Source organism: Trachinotus anak, unplaced genomic scaffold (genome assembly GCF_046630095.1).
Source record: "Trachinotus anak isolate AG129_WGS33_773 ecotype Australia unplaced genomic scaffold, CSIRO_AGI_Tana_v1 ptg000018l, whole genome shotgun sequence".
NCBI classification, from domain to species: domain Eukaryota; kingdom Metazoa; phylum Chordata; class Actinopteri; order Carangiformes; family Carangidae; genus Trachinotus; species Trachinotus anak.
In genome coordinates, this window is record NW_027273869.1 from 13,655,104 (window position 1) to 13,680,363 (window position 25,260).

At 41.6% G+C, this 25,260-nt stretch overlaps 1 protein-coding gene across 1 annotated transcript in view; it reads left to right on the forward strand.

Annotated features, from left to right (window-relative positions):
- snd1 (staphylococcal nuclease and tudor domain containing 1) overlaps positions 1-25,260 on the forward strand; it is a 165,927-nt gene that overhangs the window by 79,655 nt on the left and 61,012 nt on the right. Inside the window, exon 17 of the mRNA XM_071502501.1 lies at positions 23,402-23,590. Within this exon, the coding sequence (XP_071358602.1) occupies positions 23,402-23,590 (189 nt within the window). The remainder of the gene's footprint in view (positions 1-23,401; positions 23,591-25,260) is intronic.

The window sequence follows — 25,260 nt, forward strand, 5'->3', positions numbered from 1 at the left end:
TGGCCATGTGCAAGGTGATATAAGGAGTGCTGCACCACTGCATCCTCTGAGCAAGTGAAAACAGGAGATAATGCCGGCTTATAGTCAAACAGGCATTCAAAAGCAGGTTATGATACAGATGCAGGATGTTTGGCAAATGGGCTGCTCAAAACAACACCAACATTTCATTGATCTGTTGTCAATTGAGCCAACTGCAAATGAAGGCTTCTGGTTCTCTGTGTGCTTATTGATGACAAAAATCAGATGTAGTACAGTGTGCATACTGGCACTGCTTGCTTTGTTTGTGTGTCAGATGGTGCCCGAACACTGTTCTGTAGGTGTGGTGTGCCACCATTTGATGTGCAAGTGACCCAGAATGAGTTCAGGTTGTGTTTTACCCGTCCAGCACAGAACATCCCAGACTACTATCTAACCAAAATCAACCACTGACCCATAATATGCCCAATGCTGCAAGGGTAGCTCTCTCCTCTTGGCCCTCTTCCTGTCTATTTCTCTTTCCTGTCTTTTCTATTCTTACTCTATTTTTGTCTGTCAGTGGACACTCTGCTTTCTCACTACCGATGGAACCTGGGTCATGGCTTGCCAAACTCTGTAATGCTCCACTGACCAAAAGTGGTCAACCCCATGAGTTATAGTTTGATCCTGGCCTGGAATGGCCAACATGGCTGGATGGTCAGCCAAACTCTGATCACAGCAAGGGTTTCTCAAGGTCCAGCATGTGCTGTTTGTGTGTGTGCATGTCTCACGTGGCATTCCTGAACCCAGAGTGTTGCTTTTCCAGGTTGAATCTGATTTAATGTTTCAGGCCAATGCTGGGTTTGTAAACCTGGCTGAGCTGTTTAATTTGGAGTATCTTTCAAAGTTTAGATTATACCAGTATATCCGTGGTGCATAGTAGTCAACACCCAGGTCAAACAGTGGTCCCATATGTTCACAGTATAACATACAGTGTCTTGACAAGAAAAGTGTTGTCAGGCCTTACCTCCAGGACTTACTGACTGATGACCGCTTGATGAGCTGTCAGATATGTGGGACCTCCACTCTGTCATGCCAACCCCTTGCCCCTACCGTGTGATCCCTGCTCTCCCTGCTTCACCCGAGGCTCTATGGAGCCACCCTCTGCACCAGGCCAGAAGGGCACTGGGTGTAGTTCGGGGGTACCACACGACCTACTTTGGTGTGGCTTGTCCACCAGTCAGCCAGCATGTTCAAGGGGTATATGCAAACAGTACAGAACCCATCCCCTGGGGTGAGCGCTTGAAAATCTGGGCTGCAGCCAGTCACATGTAGGTCAGCAGCCTGTGTCTGCATGTGTGTACGTGTCAGTAGTTCCATTCGGATGAATGGCCTGCAGTATGGTATAGCAGCAATGACAATCGGATTAGAAGAATGTACATACGAATGATAGATCTAATGATAATGTCATTGCCTCTGCCATTGCCGGGATCAAGGAATTGCAGTACAGGCCCTTTGGCAATCCACATATGGTTTTCTGTGTGTGTACAAGCTAGACAGAGAGCAATATTTTCTCAAGGAGACACGAGGCACACTATTTTTGGGCTTGTCTTGTGCTCTGAAAGACAAATTACAAATTTTATGCATTTAAGTTTGCGTGTGTGTGTGTGCGTGCATGTGCGCGTGCAAACAAGGTTGTCCTCTAAATATCCAGTAATGTCCCATTGGCTGATTGCATACCAGTTTCCACCCTGGCACAATGTTATCATAAACCAATTTTTCCAGGTCACCATACTTAAATGTGTATACACACTGACACACACCGACACCCCAAACTCTGTGATGCTGACCTTGAGGTAAAGGACCTGCTATTAGACACTTCCTCTCCCATTTTCATTTCAATCTCCAGGAATTAATTCTGCTGCAGATTATGTGTAACTCACATATATACACACACAGACACACACAGACACACACACACACACACACACACACACACACACACACACACACACACACACACACACAGACATGCTGCTATCAGTGTCCCAGTAAGAGCTTAAACTGCTTGGTAGGGATTTTTTTCTGTTTATCATTTTTCTCATCACACGTACGCATTTGCACGCATACACACACACACACACCAATCATATGCCTGAGTATCAAGAGATTATAATGGGCAATAGGGTATATTAGTGGCTTCTGTCTGGCCAGGTTGGAGGAGTTGTTGTCTCATACACTGGCTCCGTCTCGCTAGTTTGCTTTTACTGACCTTGTGTGGCCTCCACTCAGCACAGTGTACTAATATTCAAAACATTTTCAACATTACCTTACATTGAACATCCTATGACATTTTCATTTATTGCTTTTAGGCAGCACTTTAATGTAGAGCAATTTGGGCAGACAGTTAAGGTTAGGTTAGTCAAACAATAAAACAATACACTCCAGTAATGAATGGCCTCTGTCATTAATTCTTTATCTTCCTGTTCTTCCTTTCCATATGTTGGTCATGTTTCATTGTCTTTTTCCTTTTTTGTCTTCTCCTAATCCCTCCCTACTCTCAACTTGTCTCTTGCACCCTTTCTTCTCTCTTTCTCCTTCTCCTTTGCCTTGGCCTTTTTGCATTGTTTCCAGTCCTTATACACTGCCTTTTTTTCTTGCTGATTCTTTTTTTCTTTTGCTCTTGCTATGCTGTTTCCCCCTTTCTTTCCTTTCTTTCTCTTTCTTCTCCTCCTGTCTTGTTGCCCTCACTCTCCCCCAAATTGCTACTTCCTACAGTGTTCCTCTGGTCTAGTATTTGCAGGCCTGTCTCAAGTTAATTGTCTTTGCTCATTCAGCATATGGTGTGTGTGTGTGTGTGTGTGTGTGTGTGTGTGTGTGTGTGTGTGTGTGTGTGTGTGCATGCTCTCAAATGAGGGCAATATTAGATCATGGCACACAGTAAAAGATGACCATTTCACTCCTCTTTTTTTGTCATCCTGTGTTTGAGCTTTGCTAGCAGCCATTGTCTCCAGACTAATGGGCTTCATTATGGTGAGCTGTGTTCATACTGGCTGCCAGAGCAGGGATTAGCCCTAGCGCCATGTTAGCTGGAAGCAGAAGAAAGATACTGCTAAGTTAGCACTGTTAACCCAATCAGCATGAGCCAGGATAGCCAGATAGGAGGAGTTGCCTCATATGTATTGGGAAGTTGAAGTGTGCTTATTTTGGCCTCTTGAATTTTTAACTCTTTAAAAATGTCTTTTACTAATTCCTGCCACATTTATTTTTTTAGTTGGATTTTTTTTTTTTAAATTGTTAATAAAAATACTTTGTTTCACTGAGCACAGCTTGTTATATAACACAGTTTTTGACTTTGTCTTTCTTTATATTCTGCTCACCATATGCGAATGCTCACCATGTCTTGCCCTGGCCGCGTCACTGGTCAGCTGGCCTCATTAGGATTCATGGAGCATCCCTGTATGTGTGTTCATCACGATGTTGCCTTGCCAACTGCCTGGCCGTAGGAAATGGATGTCTTTTTCTCTGAGCAATGTGAAGGTAAAAACATAGTTATTCACCGCACAGAGAGCAGCTAAATCTTCTAGACTTTTAGCTCCTTTGGAGCAAAGATGCCGTCTTCATTCAGATCCCCCCACCCCCTCCCCTCCCTGTCCTTCTGTTGCTTTTATGTCCTTGGCTTGGTCAAAACAAAATTCCTTGCTGGTGAGCTGTTACTCTGCAACATTGTATGTGACATTAGTCCCATGTTGGGCTTTTGTATTACTTCTGGTTGTCTCAGTTTGCTCAATTTTTATAGGATAAAATGGGTATCGTAACAGTGATTTATTATGCATACTAATGCATGCTTTGTTTACTCTTGCCTTGATGATAACAATAGTTGTTTAGCTTTTCCTGTTGCCTTTGTACAAAAGCAAGTAAAAAATGTCTGCTGGAGAAGGTAATAGGATGTAGCACCATAAAAAGCTCTTAATTTGCCTCTAAAACTACATCTCTCCTGAGATTTTAATACGAAGTCGCTAATTGTAGGCTGTCTAAACCGCCATGCCATCTTCTGGGTGGTGAACTGACTTACCTGCCTCACAGACTACCCCCCCCTTTTTTTTTACCATTTTTATTTCCTCTCCCACTATGAAGCCCCTGACCTTCGAATGCCCCCACTCTCCCTAAAGCGACGTGGCGACGATTACCTTCTTTACAGTTTTATTTCTATGAAACTGCTAATCCCAGAATCTCCATCAAGCTTCACGTGAGGGGAGGATTAGCCCAACTGAGGCCTGGGACTGCACACACCCAGGGATGGAAGAAAACGAATGAAACAGCTTTTCATTTTTGACAAATCCACCTGGCCACACCCAGATTACAGAAAGTGTGTGTGTGTGTGTGTGTGTGTGTGTGTGTGTGTGTGTGTGTGTGTGTGTGTGTGCGTGTGTGCGTGTGTGCGTGTGTGCGTGTGTGCGTGTGTGCGTGTGTGCGTGTGTGCGTGTGCGCGCGTGCCATTAATCTTTGTTTTTCACTTCCATGTTTGTGTGTTTGTAAGCCTATTCATCTATCTCACTGTGTATTTTCTCTTGTGCTAGATACCTGGGTACATGCTCTACACAATATTGCATGCTGCTTTCCACTGATTTTCCAATGTTAGAAAGCACACAGGAGGTAGAGAATGAATAGAGCTTTTTTTCTTATACACTTCCAATTATGGATTTCATTACTGATAGTTCCCTTGTCTACCTTATCTGTGTTCAAATGAACTATCTGCTCAGCACTGTGAGCATAATAAGGAGAAAAAGACACTAGTCAAGTGTACTTTACGGAGATATGAAGGGTCATTGTTGTGACATGAAATAACATTTTATTGTATATGCAGCAGAGAATGGGTGGGAGTTTGTGTATGTGTGTAATGCAGATGCATCTTGTGTATCTATTCTCTAATGCGGCTGCTCACCTCCCAGACAGTTATTTTTCCTGTGTAATATCCTCTGTCTCTCTTCCTCCATTCTTTTCCCCCCATACTGGGGATTTGAGAAGCCAAGCTAAGTGTGTCTAATCTATGAGCGCAGCCAGCAGCCATGGTTTGGTGCCGATTTACCCGTAGCTTCCAACCATACAACACTTCAGCAGCTCTCCACCCAAGCAGGTAGGGGACAGCGTAGGGTAAGAGGGGCTGAAGGTTGAGAAATTGACACCTGAGTGGATGTTGACATTGCAAAGCAGTTATGGAAAGACTTAGAGGAAGTAATGTGAGAAAAAGCAAAGAAAGATGGAAGTAGGAAAAAGTACCCCCAACACACACTTTCCTCACACACCCCTCTGCACCCTTAACTCCAGGCCCTGCGACCTTGCTTAAATGTGTTTTCTGTGGCAGTGCAATCAGGGATATCCCCCGGAGGTAGGCTGCGACTGGGGGCCAGCGGGGACCTGGCTATGAAGGGAGGGGGTAAAAAGCAGCATGCAGCACTTTCTAAATTGAAGTCAATAACACAGCAGTCCATTCTATAAGAGCCAGTCCTCCCACACAGTCCGCTTACAGTCACTAAGGAAAGCTGAGTGGTAGGATGTCGATTGAGTTCTCCAAAGTGCCACTACGCATGGCAACATGTGTTTGTGTGGGTCAACACACATGAAGAGAGGCGTGGCCCCAGTGCTGCACACCTCATGAACCTGTACTTATTTAAAAAAAAAAACAAAACTGACAGTAATTGTTGTTGTTCTCTTTCCCACTTGTATGTGTGGTTGACAATCCGACAACAGAAATTGAATGTTAAGTTGTGGCAGTGAAAAAACAACACACAACTTGGAAACACATGGAAAGGAAAGAATTAAACAAACCTGACCAAACGCTTTGAGGCTGCTACATGAAAGCGCTTCTATTCTACATCTAGCTGTTGTATGAAATCTTGCTAATTCAGGCATATCTGAGACACACATGCACACACAGCCGTATTTTGCCTTTAATCCTTTTTCGCATGTTAGCACTTCTACATAGCTTTGGGGGATTAAAACTGGTATGGTTGGCCTGCCCTCAGTAGGGCTAGGAAAGGAAATTAGTGACTGGGAGAGGGTAGACATCCGGCTGACATGACTTTGGCTGTGTGTGTTGATGCGTGTGTGGTAAGCTTACATACTTTGTGTTTGAATCTGATGACGACTATATAATGGGACCTGCACATCCGCACAGCATGGAACAGGCATGATTTGTTTGGGAGCTAGCACTTTTGCTTACCTTTGCTGAGCCAAATACCAAAAAAAAAAATGTTAATAGGCTGCAGTTTTAATTCTTTATATTCCCAGTCGTATGCTGACATGCCTCTGTGAGTTATGTTTTTCCCAGGAAAATGCAATTTTATGATAAAAGCACATTTACATTGAGACAATAAGTTAGCAAATGATTGTTCTTGAGATGGATTCATTACCGTCGTGTACGATCCCCAGTGTCAAGTTGTGTCTGTGCTAACCCCCAGTATCTGGAGAGAAGAACTACTCACACAATCATATGTGCTCATACTCGGATGCATGTTGGGGGTTTTTTTATGCAGTGAAATGTTTAAAATTGTACATGATATCAAGGGAATAAATGAAATGAGGTGTAAGTGAAGCTATTCTTCATCCACGGGGCTCTTTAACTTTTTAAACATACAGTAAAATCCCATTGTATCACCATAGCACATCAGAAGCTGTCATCTTTATATTTAGTGGCTAAGTGCATTCCATATGTTTTATCTGCATTATCTCTCTTGAGCTTTTGTTGCTTGTTCTTTCATTGTTTGCTGCTAGAGGTTTTATAGAGCCCTGCTGCACACTGCACAAGTTCTCTACCGGTGCTCTCTTTCTCATTCTCACTGTCAGTTTTCACACTGATGGCATCAGTCTAGGTCACTTGCACCCTAGTTGTGTTTATTGGTGTGTGACCTGGTTATTTTTTTTTCCATAATAACCCTAACCACACACACACTCACACAGCACACATAGGGCTGGCTTGACACATGGATGAACAGCGGTAATTTCCCCAGGCATACATTGATTTCTCTTTCATTTTCCTGCCACTCATTCTTTGACATCCTGCTGAAAATTATAATTTTGATGTGAAACCTATTGCTTTATTTGAACAGCTCATTTTACCATGTTTTTTTTTAATTTTATTGCAAGTCACTGAACTACAAATTAATGAGGGAACAATATTTCGGGATAGTGTTTGGACAATATTGGACAACTGGACATTGCTTGTAAATGCTGCAACAGTGCTCAGATATGCAGCAAGTAACGTCTAAGTTTGTACTTCAGTAACACCTCTTTGTCGTAGTTCTATAGGAGCCTTCTGTCATTTCAGAGCTGTTTTCTGCTTTGTCTCAATAGTGCCCATGTGTCCGTGTAGATACAGGTATTAGATCTTTTCCGCTACTCTCTGATTGTCCCTGAAGTGTTAGCTCAGATGTGTTATAAGTTAATTCAAGTTGTATTTTCAAACATATTGCTAGCAAGACTGTGAATGCCTGCGTATGCATTTTAATATGCATGTTTTGTCTGGAGATGGCTTTGCTGACTTAACAGTCTAGACACTGTTCTTCAAGGGCTGCCATTTGTGTTTTTTTTTTTTTTTTTCTTGCAGCCTGTCACACATTCTGTCACCCATTTTGGAGGCTCAGCTGTACACAGCAATTAACAGCTGAAACTAAAATTGATGGAACAACTGAGACACATTAGTTTGAATTTTCTTTAGAGGAAACAACAGGGCTCTCCACTTACTCATTCAGTGGAAATACCATGAGACAACAGCCTTTGGGCATCGGGTTTTACTTCTTAAAAGGTGCCCCACTGGGTATTCAAGCAGAAAGTCTGGACGGCATCATGAGTGTTGTGCTGGCCACAAGATTGTTGTAGCTTGTTACTCCATGATGCAGTAGTGGGGTGTCTGCTTTTGCCCGTGGCCACATTGTTGAAATTGAATTTGAAGAGTGTGAGTGTGAGTGTGTGTGTGTGTGTGTGTGTGTGTGTGTGTGTGTGTGTGTGTGTGTGTGTGTGTGTGTGTGTGTGTGTGTGTGTGTGTGTGTGTGTGTGTGTGCGCGCATGTGCGTGTGTGCGTGTGTGCGTGTGTGCGTGTGTGCGTGCGTGCGTGCTGCTGCCTGTTTTGAAGTGAGTGTTATCCATCCTGTTTGGAGGCACAATTGTCATATTGCGCACCTGGTGGTGTTAAAGGCTCTCCTGCAGGAAATAGTGCGTTCAAAGCCAAATGCATCAAGTGCACAATCACATACTCAGTGTATTTTGTGTGTGTGAGTGTGTTAGATCTATTCTGTGGGATCAGAACATGTGTGCTATTTTTTTTAACACATACATATTTGTGTACATATGTGCACGTACATGTGTAGAAGTCACACATCTCCACTCCTCTGGCTTTATAGAATGGACATTCAAATGTATGAACAGATAAAAATAAGCCAGTTGCCAGCTTATGCTGTGAGAGATGAGAACACATGTTACCATAGTGACAGCACATGCCAAAGATAGTGACTGCAGTAGCCTTAGAAAGTTTTTACCTGAATTTTAAACAACAGAAGATAATAAATACATCTGACAAACAGTTTAAACCCACACTGACAGCGTGTAGTGGCATCACTTGGCTTAAGGATGCGTTTGATGCCCTTTTGTTCATGTGCCCTCACAAATGACTCAATCTTCCTACATATTGCGCTGGGTCGCATTGTAATGTATCAACTTGTGAATGAACTATGAGCCATGGTCTTTCTGCGCACAGGCTTCACAAACCTGCACAGGTTGTCCACAAGTAAAAGGAATGGTTAAGACTGTGCTGCAGCTCTGACACAAGCCCTAGCCCTAGAGAAGCTGTGAAAAGAAAAAAACGTAGCTCTGACACTGCTGACTGATTCATGACTGACTCATTGCTCCCCTTAGTATAAGGACGCAACTGTGGAGAGAATTTATTTGAAGTAATATAAGGCTATGTCTTTTCAAAGATTTTACTTGAAGTGTTTTGAATCATGTTCTTGTTTGTTACCTTTATTTCAGTTTCTGTGTAGTGCAGTTAAATCATGTAAGTTGAGGGAAAAATAAGTACCAATTTAAATTGTAGGTCATCCAGCCCAGCACTATTGTGGGATAAAGGAATAACTAAATGAAACTTTCTTTGTTGCTTTCATTGCTTGTGCTGCATCTTCCATCTCTCTGACTGCTGTTCTCTAGTCAGAGCATGTCCTCTCTAGGGTAGCGCTGATTAGCAGCATCTGCGTTTCTGTACTCTTGTGGGGCAGAGAGGGGAGGAGGAATGCGTCTTCAACACTGTTTCGTCATTTGTGGCCTCTTCTAAGTTTTCTCAGTCTTCCTCCTCCCATCCCTTGCTTTCTCACTATTCTACTTCCACCCCTCTCTCTCACTCTCTCGCTCTCAATCTTATTCCACAAATGTTAGCCCCATTTCTCTCCCTTGTCTCCTCATTATGGAGGTGTTGGGAGGCCCAGTCTTGTTTTTGACACTGATTTTTTTTTCCTTTCCATTTCCCCAAATGGCAGGCATAAAACAGAGGAAAGGGATGATTGGATCAAAGTCAGGGAGAAAAGTGATCACAAACTGGTGTCATATTTGAAACTTTGTTGTGTGATAGGAGGCTCATGAGCAAATTTGTCTTTCCATGGACATAGTGACTTGAATAAGTCAAATAAATGTAACTCAGGGGATCTTATGATACTTGTGTAGCATGTTAAGGAGTGTGAGGACAATTACTAGCAAGAGATAATAACACCCATCTGGTGGGCCTGTGAACCAAGCGCACATGCAAGATGGCCATAATCCCATTTATCTGACACCACAATGATTAGATTAACTGCCATGGACAGGTACTAGTATAGTCAGACTGGTATAATTGGAGAAAGAAAATAGAAGGCAAATACTATTTGCCAATGAATTGTCATTTGCAGTCCTGTAACAGACTAACTGCATGGCTCCTAAGCAGGCATGACTTGATTCAATCAGTTCCCCTTCTCCTGTCTCTGTCACGCACACAAACACAACCACACACCACCCTCCTCAATCCTGTCTCATGTGGTGATGGTCACTTGGCATTTATGTGATTGAACGTGTGGTGAGGTGGAATTGAATTGCCAAAATTGAAGAATGATTATAGGGTGATTTGTCTCATGAGGTTTTTATCTCTTGTGCCGCTGACTGGGGTCAGATCATCATTTCCTGTTTTATGATATCTGACATCCTCTTGGCATGAAAGATCCATTCATGTCCCTCACTGTTGGCAACCAAGTGCCTTGTATATAATTTTCCACTTAAAACCAGGAGGGATTTTCTATTGGACTTCAGGATCTTTTCTTGTGTACCATCCCTCTAGAAAGTAAATGTAACTAGAGAAGTGGGAATGCTTTCCTGTCTGTCAGACTTCTGGCAGCCTGTGATGATGTCTCTTTACTGTACTGTTAGTTTATAGCAACATAGAGTACCTCTTCAATGGCTCATCTCCACCACTTTTCTCATACTCAAACTTCAACCCCTGCCTAACAACTCTCCAACAACCAGCCTAGCAACCGGGCACTGCCTCTCTATTTGACAAGCACACAGAAATTGACAAAAAGCCATAGTGAAAAATGCCTCTGTCGGCTCTCTTCCTCCCCTTTTTTTTCTTCCTCATTCTCTCACTCTGTCAGTGCAGACAGAGTCTGGGAGGACAGAAATGGCTTTTTGAGTGACACAGGCCGGCTATGCCATTTGCCGTGTCAACTGGTGAAAGAGGACAGAAAAGGAGGTGGAGACAAATGATGATGGCCTGGCCATGATTGCTCCGTGCCCCTTCTAGTTTTCAACCGCCATCTACCCCCCCCCTCAGGTCACTGAAGTCCAAATAATATTGACACAATGCCAGTAGGTGTAGAAATGTTTTCCACAGTGCTTTGGAATTTTTTTCCCTCCTCATCTGCAATATAGCTTCACCGCATTTTGTTTTCTTTCAATATTTTATTACACACTTTAAGTTATTTCTCCATTGTTAGAATGCTTGTGTTTAGGTTGTACTTGTTAATGAAATCTCTCTTAGAGTAATTGGAAATTCGAGTAGATACTGTAAGTCAGTAATTAATAATGAAGCGGGCCACATCACAGTTCTTGTCTGTCTCTGTCTAATTTGGAGTTTTGTATCCAACTCATCTCTTGGGAACATTTTCCTTTGAATGGAAGAAAAAATCTAAATTGACTTAGAGTAATCCAGTTTCTGATGATGTCAATCAGCCGGCACTCTTCATTCTCCTGTCTTTGTCAATACTCCAGCTCGGTTCTGTCCAACTCTTTCTTTAATGCCCTCATCAGCTACAGCCGTCAGTACAACAAAAGTCTAGAAAGGAATCCTGCAACCCCACTGCTTTCCCGACAGAGGGCTATATATGGCACACGACTGTAGGTTGGTCATTGCAGCCACAGAATTATAAATATTTAAAATTCCATTATAAAATCTTAAATCGATTCATAAAGCTGCAGCAAGTGGAGCATGAGTGAAGAACCAGCTGCTCATGTGGGCACAATAACTGGAGAGGGCTTTGATAAGGCACAATGGTAAAGACTCCTGCCTTCCACTTTTACACTTGTTACCACCTATCCAGCCCCATTTAGATGGGAATAGTAAACAGGATTATTTTTTAGATGTTGTCATTAAGAGTCCTCTACCTTGTAAACTACATCATCCTCTTCAGTCCAGACAGTGTAAATGCTTTTTGAGTTTTGTTTTCTGGCTGCCTGTGTCCATTTGTAACCACATTCAAAACAAAATGCCAACTTTTTGTCCGGTGGTTAGGTGAAAAGAATTTTCCACTGAGATTTTTTTTTTTTTTTTTTTTTTTTTTTTTTTTTTTTTTTACAAATTCCAAATAATTGGACACGATTTTTTTGTTTAGGTTTGGATACTTCACATATAAAGAGCAACCCACCACAGTATAATGTCTGCTATACTGGCCTATTGAATAAAATGACCGCAATGCTCACCATCAACAGTCCCTTTATCAAAAGAGAATATCTGCTCTTCAATTTAACCGGTGTTGTTAGTAAAAACATGTCATTGTTTCCTCTTTCTCTGTGTCCTTGTTGCTGCTGTACTGCTTAGTGATTGCAAAATAATAGCCAGGGTTTGTTGGTTATGCACTCCACGGTGTATGTGCCGGAAAGCAACACTGTCATTTTGAGAGGTAATGTGGCTTAATGCCCTCTCCAATCATTTTGACCACCCCTAAATGTGCTCAATGTGGCTTGACTGCACCCACCAAGCTCTCACTGCTTCAGGCAGCGATTTGAAGATTTGGACTCTTACCTCTCACAGCTGGCTGATACCCTGGGGCCTTAAGAAGCTGGGTGTCTCAAACCAGAACACAATGTACTTCTGGAAGCTAAGTGAAAAATGCTTAAAAATCAAATTACAGTGCCCATTCCAGCGCGTCCAGAGCTACTATTAATTTTGAGTTGTCCACCCTTTCGTTTCCATTTGGATCTGTTGTTGGCAGGTTGTGTAGCAGCATGACAAAAATGAAAGCATTTCTAAAGTAATAACTTTCGTAGAGCCGTGTAACATTTGTTTTTAACAGCCATTCAATAACTTACAGCCTAGTTCAATTTGTGTTTTCCCACCTGCAACCTCACACCATCCTGTTAAGGGGAATTATATGATATTAGTAATATTACAAATGTAGCTCAATATTCATCGACCGACATGCCATGTCGCCCCTCTCTTAAAAATGAGATGGATTGTAGTTATTGCTGTTATTGATTTTAATAACCAGGCTGTTAAGGCCCAATGCAGAGCCTTGCTCCTGCTCAGCTACCTCTTGTCCTGTGTGAGGGCTGGGAGATACTTTCATCTGGATAACAAAGGATCTATAAACTAATTTAACTACGGGTTTAGCATGAATAGGTTTGCTGACTCTTGCAGTTTTTTTTAATTTATTAAATTTTTTTACCAAACCTTCTCATATACAGTAGGTTTTACAAAATGTCCTTTTTACCCATACTCCCATCAAACCCTCTAAACCATGGATACATGTATAAATATGTTTAATTTGGTTGGAGATCACAGGACCAGCAGGATCTAGTTTATAGACTCAAATGGGAGGCCTCAGCAAATTGCAATATGTTAGTTGAAGGATCAAGTGATCCTTACAACACTATTGATCCATTAGGCCAAATAGAGAGACAATGACTGATGTCGAATCTTGTCGGTCATTACATCACCACAGGTCGTGCATTACTCAATGTCACTGACCCTGTCACTGTGTTGTGACTTGTCAAAGCCCCATGGTGTCTAACTGTTGTACATGTAGTGGCTTTGGGGGGTGAATGACAGAAAAGTAAGATCACAAAGGTCAGTGAGCATCACAAAGGCCTGCAGGTTCCAACCAGAACCAATTTACGTTTCCACGATTCAACATGACCTTGTTCATGTTTTCTTTTTAATGGTGGTCGAAATGGTTTAATTCACGAGCTTAGTGGAATTAATGGATAGCTATTCACAGATTGTCCATACCTCTCAACTCATGGCCGCCAGAAAATAAAAGGATGCAAAGTCATTGTATGTCAGCATTAAAAGGACAAATTTATTTTGACAATACTCAGTGTAACATGCCTAGCGCAGTAAGTTTAAACCTCCCAGCAGGAGATCTCTCTATAATTTATTGCCTTAGTTAGTTTGGTAGTCAACTGTGGGTTATTCACAAAGGACAACACCAGCTTCTCCTCTTATCGACTCACTATTGACCTCTGCTTTTTCTCTCTCTCTTAATCTTTGCTTCGAATCATTTTCTGTGAAGGCTTCATAAGTCTTTCCAAGCCCTCCTTTGAAAAGCTCCCTATGTTTAACTCTTCTACTTAATACTTTTCCTCAGTGCTGGCAGTAACTCAGTCTACAGACTTGAAATCTTATGGTTTGAATTTTTTTTTTCTTTCTTCTCTGACATAAGGAAGAAAGATGACAGGCCCTAACAATTGCAGAGGCTACTGAGCAATAATTGAACATGTTATTGTAGGTATCAAATTAGACAACTAATCATGACTCTTGAATTTGATCATTAAAATCCAAATCCTATATTGTCCAAATTAGCATACAGACCATGTAGACCCATCAGCATCATTTGGATTACAATTTGAATCTAATAGCTATGTCTATGGCAAATAGGCAATGTACATTTTAAAATACATGCAAAGTTTGAAAAGTTAACATTTTTATAGAGTAGTTTATATTGAATCTCTTATTAAAACATTAAACTCACGCAGAAATTGTCCTTAAAAGTCTCCCAGCTTCTGCAGCTATTTGGCCGGAGACTTCTTTGCCTTGCGATGTTATGAAAGCGAAATGGCATGAAAGCTGTCTTTAAATCAACAAGAAAAGGGATCACCGTGGCAACAGTGGCAGGCAACAGTAGCAGTTTCTATTTTGTATTCATTGGAAATGGCCTAGTGGACCCTGTGTCAACATCTTTACTCTTACCAAGGAGGACAACAGGGACAAACAGCAGCTAAGTTCTTATATCAGTTTCTCCTGTTGGTGTTTTTGTCTCCATTTTCTCTACGATCCCCCTGTGAAATATGGAGCGAACATAGTTTTGACCTCCGCTTGAAAGCCAAGTAATGCCAGTATATAGTAAATTCAAAAAGACAGTCAACTGTTAACGATGCCAAATCATTTTGTCACCCACCTGCATTAGCTGGAAGCATATCCAACTTACTCAGCCAGCCAGTGTCCACATCCCTATCTTTCCCTTAACCCTCTTTTCCAGCTTCTCTGTATTCACCTGTTTTGTCAGAATGGTGATACAGGGCAAACATCAATTATCTATTGATGAAAGAAAAACTCATTAATGGGTATCGGGCAGGTTTAATGGTGGGGATCATGCTTGTTTGCCTGACCGTTAATGGCCTTAGCCATTCGAGAAGCTGTTTGACTTTTCCCCACCCTTCCACCGACAGACGGCAGCCGTCCACTGACAGTGATGCATGGGACCCCCTGAGTCACATTGATCACCCTGGGAGAGTCTGTACAGACGTAGACACATGCACGAACACATTCTTGCCCGGTGTGCATGTTATTGTGCCACTGCTTGCAACACCATTCTATGCTAAAATTGGTCAAAACTATTGGGGGGAAAAAAGTGAAATGTGTAATTCCTACAGGATGTTGATGTTTTTTTCCGAAACAGAAGCATGACTCTTGTGTAACACCCAAGAAAGTCCTTCTAGACCACAGAACCTGTCAATCAAAGTTAACCTGAGATGTACTGTTTGCTCCTGAACAGGTGGACGTGCTGTGGTTAGTTTACTGTAGAGCCAGTAAAAGATTTGTTTTCCTCAATGCAACTACTTCTATAACTATAGACTCTGGTATTTGAAGAAGTTGTGGTGTGGGTCCCAAAACAGTTGCTCTGCCACCAAGTTATTTAGACGGCCAGATTGAGACGCATCTCAGCTCTGCAATGAGCACTGTGGACAGCAATATCTTGCCAAGGTGAGGCTAATCCTCACCTTACCTCATGCTGTGAATGGAGAGCTTCTTTCTTTTTTTTTTTTTTAACATGAGCTCTGTGCTCTCCATTTCCACCTGTTCCTTCTTCACACACAGTGGTGTGAGAGTTCAGTGCAGTAGTTTTGCAAAGCATTCACTGCTTATCCCATATTTCCTGGATGTGTTTATTCACTATGCTTGTTTATAAACACTTGCTTGGAAATAATTCAGCATGGTTTTTCCAGCATATTTTACAACCTCCCCACCCCCAGGCTTAACTCGATCAACATGTGACAAATAGCTGCATGTCCTGACCCTGTGACCCAATAGCTAATGAACCAACCTAGTTTGGAATTGGTTGGTGCCAGAGGTTTGGCCCTTGGCCTCAAGCTTAGCTGTACTGCTAGCTTGCCAAAGCAGGAACAGTCAATAACCAGCACCCACAGGCATCCTACTTGCTTAGGATAGCCGACAGAGAAGCTTCACCTCATCCAACCTTTTTCATTCTGAAAGTCCCACTCTCTTGGTGTTGCAGATAATGCAGTCTATCTTCTCCAGGTTTTTAAAATATGTTTTATGTTGACATGGTGATAAAAGAAAATCCCATTTCTAAGCAGATATTAAAATGCCAGAGTGTTCTCTTCAATTTTTTTTTCTTGAGACCTACAACTGTCTTTTGTTTTCTTTTGAGCTCTATCACCTTTCAACAGTTCATATGACACTGACAGTGTCTCACTAATTTAAAACTTTATTTCATCCAGGGAAAAAAATAGGTCAACCATAGTAGCTGACGTTGGTAAAATCAGTAGTTGTCTCATTGCCTGCATTTTACCACCTTTAGGTTATGGATGACCTCTTTTACCCTCACTGACCCTTATTCCTTTTTTGTAGTGCGGACTACACGGGTCATAAGTTTGGCGGTTCACCTCTCTAATACAGGCTGCAGCTTCTATCTCCATGTGAAGATTTTTTTTTTAATTACAGGCCCCATTAACACGCTATTGGGATCAATAACGGTTTGTTTAATTCATTCATTTATTCTTCTCTGTCTCTCTCCTGCGCTGTCTTTTTTTCTTTCTTTTTTTTTTTTTTTTTTTTTAAAGGTGATCTATATTTATAGATTTCTTCCGGAACCAGCTGGCCTTTTCCTCTCTTGATTCGACCACAAAGACATGCTCGCACATTTAGCCTTTTTTTTTTTTTATAACCCGGCATCCCTGTTAGGGTAGTGAGAAAGGTACTGAGCAAGCGAAGCACCTAAGAAAGCCAAGTCTTTGGGTTGGAGTTTTTACAAACTACACCTGAAAAGCCTATTACCATAATGAAATAACTCATGTTTATTTTGAGGGATTTAGCATGTGTCCCTGTTTCCTGGCCGTGCTGCGCTACTATGTTCCATTAACAGTAGTTTATGGACCTTAGTAATGGCTATACACTATTGATAATGGACTGTGGGATGATTTTTAGAGGGTGGCATGCAGTATTATGGTAGTAGTGCATGTGATTTGTGAGTGTGTGGTATTTGTGTTCTTTTTCTCAACCAAATTACAGCCCTCTTGACTTCTCCATAAACATTTTCAAGGTGTTAGAATATTTACATTCAGCATCTTGTCTTTTTTTTTTTTTTTTTTTAAATCTTTCTCTTTTGCAAGTATAGATTACCCAACATGCACATTAAGATGTAGCCTTATCTTTTTTCTGGTTAGGCTTTTCCACACTGTCAGTGCCGTCACAAAACAGTGAGAGCAGTACAGAGATGCTTTCTGGCATTAAAACAGGTACATACCTATCAGCAAACACGCATAATCTCTCCCATACTTCTACATTTTTAACACATCCACCCCTGAACCCAGATTTTGAGCTCACTCTTGCGCACACACACAAACACACATGCACACACATTACAGGATGGCTGTGGGGCCAAGTTCCCTTTCACATAGCTGTCGTGGCTTTTAACAGCTCTGTCACACTAATAGTGTATTTATTACCTGGAAGTAGTTTTCTATTTATTTATTTTGCTCCACGCTCATGTCTTAGCGTGGACACTTCAATATAGTTTGCAATTTAGCTTTGATAAATGATCTCCGACTAACAGCAACACCTTCACAAGATATTGATTTCTGGTTGAAATCTGATCAGAGTTGTGGTTATATGTCTTGCTTGGAAGTACAGATGTATCATTTGAAGGAACTGTGTGTGTCCACTTGGAGAAATGATCCACATAAGCCAGCATGCAGGGCAATAGCGAGAGATGATGGACTTTTGTAGGATGGAGTCATTCATACCCCCAAATGGAGTTTCCACGCAAGACTGAGTTTAGTGCAGCAAAGCTGACCCGTTGATGCTCAGCTTTTTCTACTTAAATCCACATGTGCCCGTGAAAAGGACAAACTGTCCCTTTCATGTGACATTCATGACTCTGAATTAAGTGTTCAGAGCTATTGATTTTTTTTAAGTGAACAGGGAGGGTTAGGAATATGAATTAAGGTGTAGGGATTACTTGATTGCTCTCCCCCCCTTTTCCCCTTTCTCCCCACTTTGCACCTCAAGCTACGGCTTAGGATCACTCATTGCTTGGAGGAGTTTTGATCTCTTTACCCCAGCACACAAAGGAACACACACACAAAAACATGCACACCTCCACATCATTCTTCAATCTTCTCCAAGGCTCAGTTTGATAAATGGCTTATTCTGCTGGATGAGCAAAGGGCTGAAGGTGGGAGGAACTTCTTTCTTTCTTTCTTTCTTTCTTTCTTTCTTTCTTTCTTTCTTTCTTTCTTTCTGTCCCTTTGCCTGTTGTGCTGAGTCAGGGTTATGAGGGAGATGAACAGATAGTTTGAGTTTGAGATGGAGAGAGAAACTGATGCTGGTACTCTTAATTAGTGAGTAACTTTTGGCCTCTCCTTAGTTTGCCATATCTGCCGTGTGTGCTGACATCTGGTACATTTACACACAAACCCCCACATTCATTAACGTGATGAGCACTTAATCCCTTAACATGCAAATAAACATGAAAAAAAATTATCCCCTTCATTTGACTTGCTACTTAAAACTACTGATATTTTCCCTTTGATTATATTTTATACACATGGACACACACACACACACACACACACACACACACACACACACACACACACACTTAAGAGCCCAGCTAAGTATCAGAGAACAGTAGCCATAAAAGCAGCCATCTCCTTGCTCCTTAATGAGAATGAATGAAGACATGCCAAAACGTCTCCACCTGCCAGTTCGTTTTCCCGGTGTTCACTGCTTGCATCTGCACATTACAGGGACCAGCACGTACAAACACACTTCCTCACATTTCTCTCTTCCTCTCTGTCACTTGCTCTCACACACACACACACACACATGCACGCAGACACACCAGCAGCCTGGAGTACACACTGAACAAATGCTATGTTTGCTACTGTCAAAGCCTCAGCCTTTAAACGTTACGACCAAAACTGGTAATTTGACTCATGCAAACTTAAAATTTCTACGGGGATAAGTGTGATCTCAGTAATTAGAATATGCAGTAAAACTCTGATTTAAGTCGTGGCAGAGTTGCTGTCAGTGATGATAGAAAGCACTGACTGACAGATTAATTTCCTCTGTACCTTGCATTATGTTTATAGCCTGCTTTTTTTCCCCATGGAGAGAATGCATGGCACATAATGAATGCATAAAGTAATACTTGAATTGAGCTTCAAACCTGTGTGCCAGGGTCCACCACATAGGCTCTAAAATAGCTTCAGCAAATAAGTGGGCACACCCTGTTCTCTGTAACCTTTGGAAATTCATGCATTTTCTTTACCCTCCAGGTATTCAAAATTTGTTTTGTTTGGATGTGGTGATAAAAGGAAATCCCATGGCTTGCCAATTTTTAAATTGCCAGCCCACTGTGTTCTTTCATTTTCTTTTAGTGTGCGGTGTGGCTCTGACATGATGTGTCACCTACCGCAGTCTTTTTTGATTTTTTTTTTTTTTTTTCCTTCACTTTCAAACAGTTAAGTGAATTAAATCTGCCGCAGTTTTAAAACATGCCCTGGGGCCAGGTTTCACTTCAGTGCTACCAAATGGTTTTGTCTTTTGTACTTGTGAATGACTGCACATGTGTATGTGCATGCACATACGCATGCATGGATTTGTGTCTATGTGTATTTTGCCTTTTTCTCTTTTTCGTCCACTGTGTCGACACAATCCCAACGTTTATGAGATTACCAGAGCCCATTTGTGTTCCGGCGGGAGCCATCTTGGCTCGGAGGAGGCCTCCGCTGGGAACCATCTGGGCTCTACTCAAAGCAGTTTCCATCCTGCCTCCCCTGTCCTCTCCACATTGTGACCAAAGCTATTTATTTAAAAGGGAGGGGGAACTCAAAATTTCACTTGTGAGTATTTGTAAAACTCTGATCATGCTCCTGAGCTCTAGGGTGGCATTGTTTCTGCACGTCAAGATCGTCATTGTTTGCAATAAGTGAGGATAATTTTCATAAACAAAGAATAAATTGACTATTAAATTGACTAATCATTTAGTCAAAAATATGACATGCTGATAACAACTAGCTCAACCTGCTGACACTGCTCAGCAACAGCAGAACAATTGATGAGAGTGATGTGAGAAACAATATATAAACATAAATCTAAAAGCAGGCAGAGAAAGTGACATATGATCATTATTGGCAATGATTGCCCACTGGATAAAGGAGCTGTCATCAGTCCATTTTTCAGATCTTTAGTGTTATTAAATGCGACATATTGTACTAACACTAGTATTCTGCAGTCCTGCCATGGATTTAAAGCCTCTTCAAGCTGATCTTATTCTGCCAGTGGAAAATTGGGCCTCCGCTCTCTTTTTATGAATTAATTTGTCCTTCTTAATTTCACATTTGACCTCCCTATTAGCTTCTTTCATCTCCTCCCTGCCGCCCGGTGAAATGCCAGTTTGTCTTTATTTAATGATGCTATCAAGGTCTTGGTCACCCATAGTTTATAATTCACATATATTATTGACTTTAGCGTGGGTGTCACACTCTGACTACGAGGATAAATGTAACTGTAGACATGATTAGATTTATGTTGATTGACTTATTATATTATATTGAATCGTCTGCTAGTAGTTTGGCTGTTCTTACTTCATCTGATTTGTTAGTGTAGCAAGTAATTATAGCTAAAGTCTGCAGTTCAGTAATATTTACAAAAATCTGCACATAATGTTCATATTTTTTTACTTTTGGAGTTATTCTGATGGCCCTAGAAGACATTATTGGTATTCAGAAAATGAGCAGATAAGCTGGATGTTTGTGCTGAATGAATTGGCAATTATCATTTCTGCTAGGAGCATACAACAAGTCTGTTCACTGCATATTTCACAACTTGGTGTGTGTTTAGCCAGTGTGATTGCAGCCTGCTGACCTGCTGCGACATCATTCAGGTCATGTAATTTTACATGTATTCTAGTATATTATTGACATCCTTCCACAGCCCTATTTGTAATTATTAATGCTGTATGCAGTAATGTCGTCCCTCTAGTGACAGTGCGCTGTTGTCAGTAGCAGGCTAATTTTTCTTCCATAAGGCTGGCAGTATGTGGTAAATGAAGTTTCCTCTATCAGTGGTGTGGGAAAGAACACAGACTAATTTGGTCTATTATGATCGAAAGAGTGTGGGACCACATATCTGTGTTTGCAAGTAATTTCACTAAAACACTTCCCTCCTCTCAGCATATCTCTATCTTTGCCACTCTTGCCACCTCTCGACTTACTGATCTGACTTCTCCCGCTGTAGGATTTTTCCACTTGTTTGTGACATACAGTACATCACATTTATGTAGTTGCTACGTGGGCTGGAGAGTTATATTTTCCTCAAGCAAACCTTTGGGTACACAGGAATAAGTGTTGACAGAATATCTCCTTTACGTCAAGATAACTTCCTGCGCCCAAACTGAAATCTCTGGAATGAACTGAAGCAAGCTGTTGAACTATGATCCCATCTCTTACTGCCATATTTTGTCTTTGACTTTCTAGCATAAACCATTGTATTAATGATTATTAGAGCTCCCCTTCTGGGTAAAGGAAGGTCTGATAAAACTAAAAATGGGTAGCCAGAGGGCCTACACTCATTATAAAAAGGCAGCTAGAGTTGCTTTTGTATTTCCCTCTGTTTTTTATAAATAGTTCTTGGTTTAGGAGCTCTCGGTGTACTAACTAATTCTAATTCCATTTGTTGCGTCAAATTTTATAACACCTTGTCAACAGATTCTAGTTCAGAAGAAGGCCAGTTTGGAAGTTGCTCCAGGCAGAGTAGACTTCTTGTTTCTATTTTTCCTCCTAACTGGAATTTTCTTCCAGCTAAGAGATGTTTTTAGTTGTTAGTGCTGTTTTATTTTTGTTTTGCATTTGCTGCCTCAGTGGTAGTTGGTAACAGTTAAGTTGGTTCTAGCCATTCTAGCCTTTTTCCAGCACTCGCCCACTTCCCCATTTGACATTTGGGTGCTCGGAGGACCAGTGATGCTCTAATAGCCTGGTTATGTAACTGCTTCTGCACTTAGAGACAAAGAGAGATAAAATGGAGTGAGTATCTGAGATAGCAGAGAAGAAGAGAGTCAGAGAATGCAGATTACACAGAAGCAGATGAGGTATGAGTGAACTTAGATTGTATCATGTTTAGGACCTGGGAGAGTACAACACTGTCCTCGATGCTCTTTGTCTTTTATGGAGCCTTTACAGCACCTTTTTACTGTGTCAGAGTAATTATTATATGGTTATCGTTCAATAGAAAACGGCTACTTTTGTGCATGACATAAACTGAAACACAATTTAAGTTTTATCATTTGTTTTTCTTTGAGCCACTGTTGTATTGATGTGCCACTATAAAGTGTTGTTACAACCGAATGTTACTGTATGTGCCTTTTAGCCATTTTTCCAGACTGCTGATGGCTTTATCCAAATAGAAACTGCATTCAGAAAATGGAAATATATGTATGTTACTGTTGTATGCATAGGTTGTCAATTTTGTGCTTAATAATAGAACAGATTATGCATTCATTAATAAAAAGCTTTTAACTTTAGCAGAGAACAAGGCAGAGCAGTTTACAAACTTAATTCCCCTCAGATTTCCCTTGTGGCTGCAGGGCTAAGCAGCCCGAGTCTTAATCGCTTGACTTCTCCCTATCTCTTCAACACACCTGCCCTCTCACTTTTTCGCTGACTGAGGCTTTGGAGTAGGATAAAATCGATTGATTTTTTTTTCTTCCGTTCCCCAGTCGTCCATCACTTATGAAACAAAACGTAATGAATAGATAATTAGCCTGAATAGGCAGAATTTGGTTACAGTCCATCATGGCCAATGTTGTGAGATCTTTCCTACTTTGTCAGCAAGGTTAGCTATTTCAGTGCCCTCATTTGTTAACTAAAAGGAATTGCAACCTGGCTGTCACTAATTGCAAATGATTCACACTGTGAAAAGGTAGATGACAATGTTTTGAGTCTTAATTTAGTTGAAGCGCAAACACAGCACTTCAAAAACCACTCATGCTGGTTGTGCACCCTCTGAATTCTGCACTTAAGAGTTGTATTATTTGCAAATAGAAATAGAAGTTGTTTCTACTGAAAGCTGACAGTGGTTCTCAATTGAGAATGTCGAGGACAAGTTAGCCTCAATGTGCACTGAGACAAGAAGCCAATGCTGGGTTTTTGTGTTCAAAAACTGTGCCATGGTGACCAAGACCAAAGGCCACTCACATGGTATTGTCCATGCCAGAGGAATGAAACAGGATCTCTTTGTGCATACCACCTAATCAGAAGAGAGCTCACAAGTGTCCATTAATGTTTCTACTTAAGAGCAGTGGTGTCTCCTCAGAGGACCGCCTCAGCTTTGCCGTAATGGAATCTCGAACCTAATCTCGGATACAGAACATTAACCAGCCTCTTCTCTTCCTCCCCCTCTATTCTTCTGTTCCAGGTGGAAGTGGAAGTGGAGAGCATGGACAAAGCAGGGAACTTCATTGGCTGGCTGCACATCGAGGGTGTGAATCTGTCAGTGGCGCTGGTAGAAAACGCTCTGTCCAAGGTCCACTTTACAGCAGAGCGCAGTGCCTACTACAAAACCCTGGTCTCAGCAGAGGAGGCATGCCGGCAGAGGAAAGAAAAGGTAGGTCCCATACAGACACTGCAAGATTAAACTATCCTATTAAACTATCAAAGTGATGGCTGCTCTCAAATGGCATAAAACTGTCGTCATAAAGCTTCCAAGTGGTAAAAGAAGCACCTGAATATATTTTAAGGAAGACATGGATAGCCAGCATGACATCTACAGTAGTTTAGTATTGTTTAAATGTAGTTAGAACTCAAGCTACATTTGTCTTAGAAGTATCATTGAGCAAAGGCCATGGTGTCATGTTTCTCAGGTGCTATATAGAAAAACTGTCCTGTCTCATAGCAACCATCAGCCAGGGATTCCACATGAGGATTTACTTTGCTGGCTTTCACATCCCAGATCTATGCTGTTCCAGGTCCGGTTGCCTGTTGACATATTTTAGTCTGTGCTGCGCAAAACTGAAAATGGCCTTGCTTTGTTTTCTTACGGCCCATTCCATGCAAGCTACACAAACAGCCAGCTCTCTCTTCAACCTTCATCATCAGTAATTGTGAGCTGTTCATTAGTAGAGACAAAGATGCAGTCACATAAGAAGCTGTTTGTTCTAATAAGGGAACACACAAACACATTCTTTCAGAGGTTGGCAACCAGATGCTTCTTTTGGCAACAGCCACCTCTTCTCTCAAAAGCAACTCTACTGTTCACTTGTAAACTTCCACACACTGCCCTTGTCAAAGACAAAGCCCATCCCCCATACCAGCCTAACAGCCAATGAGGACAGGTGGTGCCATGACCTTTGGCTGCCATTAATACAAAAATGAGATTTTTTTTTTTTACCATCACCCCAGTAAGTGTGTATCCTTAAAAAATGAAGGTAGTGCAGGACACATTAGCCCACCCGGCATGACACCTGATTTGATGATGAGAAATAACCAAGTCGATCTTGTTGCTTAAAATGTATTAACAACTTGCAGTGAGCATCTGTAGTTACAGCTACAGTATTGTCAAAATGCTCCCTCTGGGCCTGAGAATAGCCACATATTTGCCGTTATCATTGAAGCTTTCTTTCCTCAATGGGTGTCCTTTGATGGATGGAGGCTTCTCTCACACTGATCCCGATCTCGCCCTGCATTTTCATTATGGCTCCACGAGTCACCCCTGCCAGATGCATGAAGTGCCTGGCCAGCTGTCATCCTTGTCCTCTTTCTCTCCATCTCTGTTACTTATTTCTTTTACCATCTCTCCCTCTTCCCTTCTCCTGAACTCTCTTTCTTCCGCTCACGTCTACCTTCTTTGGTCCTTTAGGAGTCACAGATATCTCTTCTCTTATATAAATATGATGTATTGTCTGAGCCAAAAAGGGGCTGTGTTCTTTTTCCCTCCCCTGAATCTATCACATTCACAGTCAGTTTGCCCCTACTTGTCTTTCTTGCTCTCTTGGCCTTCCTCGTTTTCATCCAAATACCCTGCATCTTTTTTTTCTCAAAATGCCGAAAGAGAGAACTAGAGATCCTGAGAGTGGTGCGCAGGTGAATCTTTGCCTGGAAAAATCTTGCCAGCGATGTGAACACACTGACCCTGCCAAGTTAAATCTAACTCCAGCAAGAAGGCACATTCCTGACACCTCTGATGACAATTTCACTACCAGTTCCCGACCCTCTTTGCAGCATTGAGACAGATTGACTTTCACCACAAGGTTTTGACTTGAGCTAACCTGAGTGCGG